At 41.8% G+C, this 8,848-nt stretch overlaps 1 protein-coding gene across 3 annotated transcripts; it reads left to right on the top strand.

Moving 5' to 3' along the window:
* The first annotated feature begins 1,190 nt into the window (after positions 1-1,190).
* Positions 1,191-8,380, top strand: dmap1 (DNA methyltransferase 1 associated protein 1). Of its 3 annotated transcripts, XM_030050487.1 has the most exons (11): positions 1,193-1,256; positions 1,533-1,663; positions 2,345-2,436; positions 3,132-3,327; positions 3,637-3,795; positions 4,236-4,403; positions 4,750-4,935; positions 5,310-5,399; positions 6,292-6,364; positions 6,840-7,192; positions 7,498-8,380. In XM_030050487.1, the coding sequence occupies exons 2-11, from the start codon at positions 1,568-1,570 to the stop codon at positions 7,555-7,557; spliced, it is 1,473 nt and encodes a 490-aa protein (XP_029906347.1). In that variant the 5' UTR covers positions 1,193-1,256; positions 1,533-1,567; the 3' UTR covers positions 7,558-8,380. The 3 variants fall into 3 exon arrangements, with proteins under 3 accessions (XP_029906346.1, XP_029906349.1, XP_029906347.1); XM_030050486.1 differs by having other exon boundaries at positions 1,191-1,663; XM_030050489.1 differs by having other exon boundaries at positions 1,192-1,663; positions 5,328-5,399.
* The last annotated feature ends 468 nt before the right edge of the window (positions 8,381-8,848 follow it).

The following is an 8,848-nucleotide window of genomic DNA, read 5'->3' as shown; positions in this document are numbered from 1 at the left end:
TTTTTTTTTTTTGTCTGTATTTGCAATTTTATTGAGAAAATAAAACGAACATGTGTCCACAGTTCCACCAATATGAATCTCTCTTCAGATTTAATGTTATTTTCTATAGAGCACATATCGTCTACATTGAAACTGATTTAAGGAGGACTGTATCTACAGTTTAGAAAATGGACAGTTCTCTGTATCTTTCAGGTATCTGTACACTTTGCAGATCAAAATCAGAATTTTCTGCACACTGCACACATAACATGGCATTTGGTTACAGTCTTAAAAACCTTCAGAACAATGCAGGAAATTTTCCAGCTGGCTGATAGTCTATCGGTCTCAAGCTACCATCCAGACAGAGATCTTTCTAAATGAGTACTCAGTTCACACCAGTGACAAAGGGCTGCAGCAAACTTGTCATGGTTACTTGGCTATATCTAATAGTCCGGGAGCCAAAGGGCGATCTTTGTCTGAACCTTGTTGCGTCGGTAAAAGTGTTTTTCTCAGCTGATTCTTGTAGCTTGGGGTCACCTCCTAAGAATTCAAGAGAGTGCTGAGTGATAACCCTTGAGCATTTTTAGTTATTAACCCCTTAATGCCCAGAACACTAAAGTCCCAGAAAAATAGAGATTTATGGTGTTTCATGCAAAATACTTGATCTAAATTCATCAAATATGCTTTCTACAGGTCTTATACATTACAGTGGATGTACAATGGATATGTACAATGTACATATCCATTGTATCCAGGAAATTCTGAAATTCTGAAATTTTGAAGTGTTTATGTCTTCATGTGAAGACTGCACATTGTGTATGCCTCAGTTTACAGTGGTGGTATACAATAATACTTGCACTCTGATACTCTCATGTGGATTCAGTTTTTTATCAAGTCATTCTAACTTTGTGGTTATATAGGAACATGTTGTTGCAAAGGATTTTTGCAGCTGAAGGTGATTTTTCAGACACACTTCACTGCACTTCTAGTCATTTTAATCTTCTTCTCAACAAATCTCAACAGTGAAGAAAGCCTATGACCAAAACACATAATATATCTTGGTTTATCTATTATTAACTGCATCTCTTCTTGGGGAAGAGACTTTAATATCAGATAGATAGATTATCTGGATTTATAGTATTAATTTGGTTCTGCAGTACACCGCCAGACCTGACGGGGGCGAGAGTCGTTTGGTGCGCGGTTTGGGAGAGAGACCGGAAACGGCATCAGCACCGACGGAAGTGGCTACTACCTAACGTCAGCGATAGCTAGAATTGGTATTAATCGTTTTGATAGCCTTTACATTCAGTAGGTGACCCTCCGACGGGTAACTTAATTAGGTAAAACGGTGTTTACTTGCCGAGTTTGCGGCTCTGTGTAAGGTTACCCTGCGACTGATGGCCAATCCCTCAGTTATTGTTAGCCTGCTGCTAGCTAGCTAGCATCACCCGGTGTCGATAACGGCCGGTTGAGCAGCGGACTCAGTTGTACGGTAGCTACACCCTTACCAGGCGGCCGTGTGTTTATATATGAGCTTTATTTCCCCTTGCCAGGTTTGTCCTAAGCGTTAATTATCAATATAATAGTCATGGCTACCGGGGCTGATGTGAGGGACATTCTGGAGCTGGGCGGCGGGGACAATGACGCTCCCATCAGCAAGAAAGACTTCATCAACTCAGAAAAGGTGAGAGATAATCACTAACAACCATGTTACTCAACACTGGTTTTGCTGTGGCTTTACCTTACATTTAAGTGCTAATATCACGACCACACCAGAGATTGGTTCCTTCTTTAAGCGACCATGTCTCATCGACGATCGAGCAAATAACATTAATGCAGTTAAATCCCAAACTGTGTTGTCAAGAAATGGTCGCGATGTTCAGCAGCAGAGTTGATTCCTTTATCGGACACAAGCCACACAACACTGCTTTAGGGTTATGTTATCATAATGTGCTTGGGACTGTCAAGAGAGTCTTGTTACCTGCTGAAACGACTTGTTGATTAGTCGACTAGTTGACAGAAGATCAACTATTCTAATTATGATGTTTAATTAATTTCTTTGATTATTCATCATGTAAAAAATTACATTGCACAGATTACTAAAATGCTTCAAAAGAGAATATTTTTCTCTCTTAATATTATAATGTTTCAGATGTTTTCTGATGGTCAGACTAAGGAAGCAGAGGTCTGATAGCTTCTGATGAACATTTTGGATTGTTTTTGAGTCATTATTAAAATAAATGTTCAGTTGAGTAATCTAAAATAAGTAGTAGGTTTATTGATTGAAGGCCAATTAAAAGTAGTTGCAGCCCCAACTCAGTTAAATGAAGTTAATCATTAACATCTGTCTCTACCCCCATGTCAGAAAAAAACAAAGAAGACGACTGAAACGCTGACCTTCAAGAGACCAGAGGGGATGCATCGAGAGGTCTACGCTTTGCTCTATTCAGATAAAAAGTATGAACGCCTTTGGTTAATCTACATGTTAATTGTTGGGTTTTTTCCCCCCCTCTCTGTTTAGCATCAGGCCTTGAAGTGTAATCACCACTTTACTCCTTGTAAGAGCAGAAGTGAGAGGTAGACACGTTTTGCAGTCTTTCTGAGATAATATAGGCTAGCACAAAGAACGCTGAAAACCAGAAGGATTTGTTATAAAATTGGTTTTCCAAACATTATGCATTCCCCCCATCGGGGTTTTAAATCAACAGTCACAAAAGGTCAGTGAAATTTATTTGTGGCAGATAAAACAATCAAATCAAACTACCCTTTTTTCCCCCCAGACGAAAACATTTGAATGCCTTGGTTATATGCAGTCTGTGCCTCAAACCTTGAGAGTAGGTTTCAAAAAACTCTTTTTATTTGATTTCGGTTGCACTTCTTGGTGAGTTGCCTAGTTTAAATCTAAACACATAGTCCCTGGTTTTATGCATGAAATAGCAGTGAAAATTGGTAAATAGTGTTTGAAAATACATATTGATTAGCTCTCATGTTTCGGTATGTGCTGAATAAATACTTACTGAATCAATACTGCTGAATCCAGAGGTGTCTCTCTCTCCTGAATTCAACAGGTCCGAACATTGCACAGAAAAAGTTGGTCTCATTATTTGGCACGCTTGTTTTAACAAGACCGTCCATTTCCTGTTTCTGGACAGAGACGCCCCCCCTCTGCTTCCCAGCGACACGACCCAGGGTTACAGGACAGTCAAAGCCAAGCTGGGCTGTAAGAGGGTGCGGCCCTGGAAGTGGATGCCCTTCACCAACCCAGCTCGCAGGGATGGAGCCATATTCCACCACTGGAGACGCATCACAGAGGAGGGGAAGGACTATCCTTTTGCCCGCTTTAACAAGGTAAGGAGGACTGTTTTTTCCTTTCCCCACTTGTACTCTTGGCTGATCATTATTTCACTTTGCTCTCAATGACTCCCACTTTCTTGGAAAACTGAGAATGTTGCTAGGTTCAAATACCCATTTCGGCTTTTCAGCTGAAAATAAAACTCAAGTAAATGAGAGCTGGGAAGATTTTCTTTGCTCTCCATTCCAACACATCAAATACTCCCTGTTCTTCTACCAAAACTCTTTTCCTCCATTTCGTTATTTCTCACTCGTCCCCCTTTGTGACATTCTCGTCATTCTGTCTGTCCCTGTCTGTTTGTGCAGGCGGTGCAGGTACCAGTGTACTCAGAGCAGGAGTATCAGATGTATCTCCATGACGACGGCTGGACCAAAGCAGAGACAGACCACCTGTTTGACCTGTGCAAGCGCTTTGACCTGCGTTTCATCGTCGTCCATGACCGTTACGACCACCAGCAGTACAGAGTAATCATGCACTCACTCACTCGTATTCTCTTTCACTCAGGATTTACTCATATAGCACTATGATGCGGCTATATATCTAATACATTACCATTGGAAAGTCTGGAATAACAAATATTTTTATGGTTTTAAATACATTTATTTATTTGGTTATTATTTACAATTAAGATAGCATTAAATTGATTTTAAAAACTACAGGCAATACCTTGGTAATGTTACAAAATAACAAATTACTGTTTAAAATGACTGTTTTGTATTCAGTCTTTACATATTGCAAAGCCATATTTTCAGCAGACCAACTGCAGTATGTTAACAACATACTGGCCGTGTTATCTATTTAATGCTGGATTGATGAATAAAAGCAGCAGTTTCTTTGAAAGACACCAAACCTTTGAACAGCAGCATATAAGTTGCTGTGAAAACTCTTCCATTTGTGCTTGCAGAAACGTTCTGTGGAGGATCTGAAGGAGCGTTATTATAGCATTTGTGGCAAGCTGACCAAGGTGCGTGCACAGTCGGGGACAGAACCAAAGATCTACATATTTGATGCTGGCCATGAAAGACGCCGGAAAGAGCAGCTGGAGAAACTCTTCAATCGCACACCTGAGCAGGTTACTAACCTTGTGACTTAAAAATGTTGTGTTCATGTGCAGTGACAAAGCTTTGCAGACCATCTGCAATAAGAATTTTGTTATAATCACATTGAATTTCATTTCTAAATTTAAAATGGGAAAATATTGAAATAGAAAATATTTAAGAACCTAACTTGGCCACACAGTTGATCATTTGCAGTCTGCAGTGGCTTGTGAAGTGAATTCATCACTGGAGCCAGGAGTGCCAAATAATTAACTCTTCCTTTTCCCTCCTTGAGTAGCTCATGCCATTTGAGCACCTGTGCAAAGTCTGCTGTCTTTGTCCTCAAATACTCAGATTGTACTTCTGTTGTTTTGCCTGCAGGTGGCAGAAGAGGAATATCTTATCCAGGAGCTGAGGAAGATTGAGACAAGAAAGAAAGAGCGTGAGAAGAAAGCACAGGATCTGCAGAAGCTCATCAAGGCAGCCGATACGACTACAGAGCTGAGACGAGCCGAAAAGAGGGTTTCCAAGAAGAAGCTCCCACAAAAAAGAGAAACAGAAAAACCGGTATGGTGCCCACATACACAAAAGCTGTGCTGTAATGCATAATTGAGATTTTTTTTTTGTTGGAAAACTCTTTTTCAAAATATTTTCGCTTGTGCAGCAAAAAATGGCTTGTGCAAAAAAAATATGGCAATGTAATGGCAGTGCTCGTTCCAAGCAGTATTGCACTGAAGTAAGGAAGAACCAGCTCTGAATGTACAGCATATCATCCACTGACCACCTCACTTGCTCTGTGCAGCAGACTGACCACAGCAGTCCAAGTGAAAGCTATGGTCCTTATTGGTTTCACCAGTTAATTTCATTGCATGAGGGCATATATTTAGATGAAACCGAGGGAGCTCAGATAAATATATTCATTTGTCCATTTCTCTCATCAGTCCTCCCTCCGTCCACAGGCAGTTCCAGAGACAGCGGGCATCAAATTCCCTGATGTTAAATCAGCAGGAGTCACGCTGCGCAGTCAGAGGGTAAGCAGAGCCAGTCTTGTTCAACTACAGCAAGAATATTCTCACATGCTTTGACTGTGACACCTCGACTTCTCTCACATAGTCATGGGGAAGCGAGCACACTAATTTGAAACAAAGAACAGTAAGTCAACAGACTGAAATCCTGCCATAGCTGTTGTTTACGGCTGGGTATTGTAAAATTATAGGTCTCTGAACTGTGTTGACTTTTTTTAGTGGAATTAAGGCATCACTGCGCATCAGAAGGCATCACAAACTGAAAATAGTCAGATTTTCACAAATTTTTGTCTTGTTAATGGGGACTTATTTAATGAGGAAATTGTTTTCAGAGTTGTTTAATTCTGTTGACAAAAGCAGTGTAAATTTACACAAAATAATCTACTCAATCTCATCGTGCTTTCATTTAACAAAGAAAGTTATTCCCCAAAGTATTTTACTAAAACTGGTATCAGATCCAGTAGCAATATCAAAAGATTTTCAGCGATAGCCCAGCCCACTCTTGATGTATGATGTGAGCAATTGGAATGTTTGACTTGAGCTAGCGTTCTCTCATTAGCACTATGATGATTAATGCTGTGAGTGTCCAGCTAATATCTGTGAGAGCTGGCAGGGGAGACTTATTCATCTCCAAGACTGATGAGGAGCCGCTGCTCTCTATGGAAAATGCATTAGCACCGCTAAAGGAGTGCAGTGCTCCTCCAGCTTATCAGTCAGACAGAGTCCAGTGGATAAAGACATTTTGATCTGGCCCGTTGAAGTGCATTTCATACGAATTAAAAGCCTTGAGGTGGAGGCGTTCATCCTAATATCCCTGGCACCTTAACTCATGCTTGTGTGTGTGTGTGTGTGTGCGCGCGTGTGTGTGCGGGTGTGTGCACCTATGTGTGCGTCTTAGATGAAGCTGCCAAGCTCGGTAGGCCAGAAGAAGATCAAGGCCATTGAGCAGATCCTGACGGAGCAAGGAGTGGGTGAGTGTGAAACAGCCCCAGCAGGCTGGCACTCTTTCTAAGCCTTAAGTTTTAAAATCTCCAAACAGCAGCATCAAACTTAGCATGACTGAAATTGAATATTGTTAACAGACCTGATCCATATGAATTTTGATGAACTGATACCAGCTACAGATTGTTCAATCAACATCTGATACATTTATACTGTATTTATGTATTTATTCATGTCCACCCTCCAGGCCTTTTATTCAGAGTGATCCTGTAATCAAATGTCATCCACCACTTATGGCAGTGTGATGCTCCTTTTGTACACACTGTGTCAGGTAGCAGTCATTGATAGGACACAGATAGTGTGCTCCCAGGCAATAAACATTTAGAAGGTATGCTGGGAAAAAAGGAGATAAATTACCCATTAAGATTTTTATTGATGATCAGGCCGTCTTGGTGCCTCACTTTTTGCCATATTTTCTTTCTTTCTGTCCTCCTGTGGATCCAGACCTCAACCCCATGCCCACGGAGGAGATTGTCCAGATGTTTAACGAGCTGCGTAGCGACCTGGTGCTGGTCTACGAGCTGAAGCAGGCCCACAGCAACTGCGAGTATGAACAACAGATGCTACGTCACCGCTACGAGGCCCTTCTGAAGGCCGGAGGCGGAGGTGGAGGAGGCGGGACTGCAGGGGCCGGAGCTGCCGCCACACCTCAAACCGGGGAACCCAACGCCAATAACAGCACTGCAGCGTCCACCCCAGGAGGTGAAGCCCAGGTGTGGCCCAGCGCGGACGACATCAAAGTGGAGGCCAAGGAGCAGATCATCGACGTGGTGGGAGCCCCGCTTACCCCTAACTCAGTAAGTCACTGAAAGTTTAGAGAACCTTTAATTTTTAAAACAAAAAGGGTTCTGGGGTGGTTTCATAAGGCCAAAGCTGATGACATGTTCTCTACTTGCAAAGGACCATGCAATTTTCCAATTCAGTGAAAAACATGAAAATCACCATTTGGAAAGGTTGAGTTAAAAGGTTGTTGAAAACATCATATCATAGAAATGGCCATGGATTGTAAACTGGGAATGTATGAGTAATGGCTCTTTGTAATGCATAACAAAGAGGAACACCATGACAAATGTCGACATGATTACTTTGCTTTGTGTTGCAGCGCAAACGGAGAGAATCAGCATCCAGCTCCTCATCAGTGAAGAAGGTGAAGAAGCCTTGATGAGGAGGAGAGGACGGTGGAAGATAAGGGACAAAGTCACCAGTCTGTCTCCAGTCACGGTGGAGAGGCCCACGAGCTTTATGGTTGGACGTGAGAGGCATTGAGGAGTTGGTCACTGTACATTTATATAGAAGCACCACAGACTAATGTCATACTCCCAGAATCTCTCTTTCTCTCTCTCATACACACACATACACACACACACACACACAATCACAGATAGATACAACTTCGGTCCTCTCACCAACTAACCAGACTCCTCCACCCCCCAAGTCTTGCCCACCACCACCACCGTTGTGACAAAGGCAACAACTGAGTGACATTTCATTCCATTACTCCTCGTCTCCCTGGCTCCACCATCGCTCAGGCTCAGATGAGGCAAGATCAACTGTAAATTGCCAGGCTGAGCTAATCGGGCCATGGGGAAGAAGGTGGGAATGACTGGGTAATTGAAATGAATTGAAATGAAAGGAGAGACCGTGAGAGAGTGGGAGGACCTCGAGCTACCACGTTCAATTTACCCATCTCAGGTTTTTTGCAGCTTAATCATGCCATACTGTTTACTGGAAATGTGTTTTTTTTGTGTGTGTGTTAGCCCTCAGTACCAGCTCCCTGTCCCATCACTTGAATGTGTCTCTGGACGGAGAGTGCCTCTCTGTGTTAGATTAGCTGTGAAGCTCCCTGGTCAATTTTGCTACTTTGTTTTCATCTGCTGTCTTTGCTTTAGAAGGGCGAGCGAGGCTGATCTGTGCCATGTGTCCTAAGGTGACCTTGAAGATACTTTTCTCATTGACTCAATAAACCTTATTGTGTGTGTTTTTTTTTTTTTCTAACCATGCATTGCTCGTGCTTTCTGTTACTACAGCAACACAGCGGTATCTTTCACTTTCAAAGCGCCTGTCGGTTTTCTCAGAAGAGATCTAGAAACAATTAGTGTTGAATACATATTTGCTGCGGAAATTGTAGGATCATGACATTTTTACCTTACCTGTCATCTAAGTTAAGTGACAGCTAATGACTTCATTAATATGATAATTAAGCAGTGATCATTCTAAGGTTGCCACAGCCATGGAAACTTCATTAGATTTTTCCAGCCATAATATTGCTAATTGCATGTCAATTATGTCATTTAGCCTACTTAGACATTAATTTGTATGCAAATTTCATATGAAGCAGTTTGGCTAGCCCAGAAGAAGAGGTGCACTATGAGTTGCACATGCAATCTGTAATAAGTGACCTTTTTTTCTTCAGTTTTTCCAAGTTTACAATTTCACATACTGTATTTTGGACA

This window comes from Myripristis murdjan, chromosome 4 (genome assembly GCF_902150065.1).
Source record: "Myripristis murdjan chromosome 4, fMyrMur1.1, whole genome shotgun sequence".
Taxonomy (NCBI): Eukaryota; Metazoa; Chordata; class Actinopteri; order Holocentriformes; family Holocentridae; genus Myripristis; species Myripristis murdjan.
The sequence above is the reverse complement of the archived record's forward strand: the minus strand, read 5'-3'. Positions and strand labels throughout refer to the sequence as shown.

Excerpts from the sequence above, each read along its gene's own strand:
- dmap1 (XM_030050486.1), top strand. The coding sequence starts at position 1,568 with ATGGCTACCGGGGCTGATGTGAGGGACATTCTGGAGCTGGGCGGCGGG. Across the intron at positions 5,400-6,291 it reads TCACGCTGCGCAGTCAGAGG|ATGAAGCTGCCAAGCTCGGT; the intron begins GTAAGCAGAGCC and ends TGTGCGTCTTAG. Across the intron at positions 7,193-7,497 it reads CCCCGCTTACCCCTAACTCA|CGCAAACGGAGAGAATCAGC; the intron begins GTAAGTCACTGA and ends TTTGTGTTGCAG.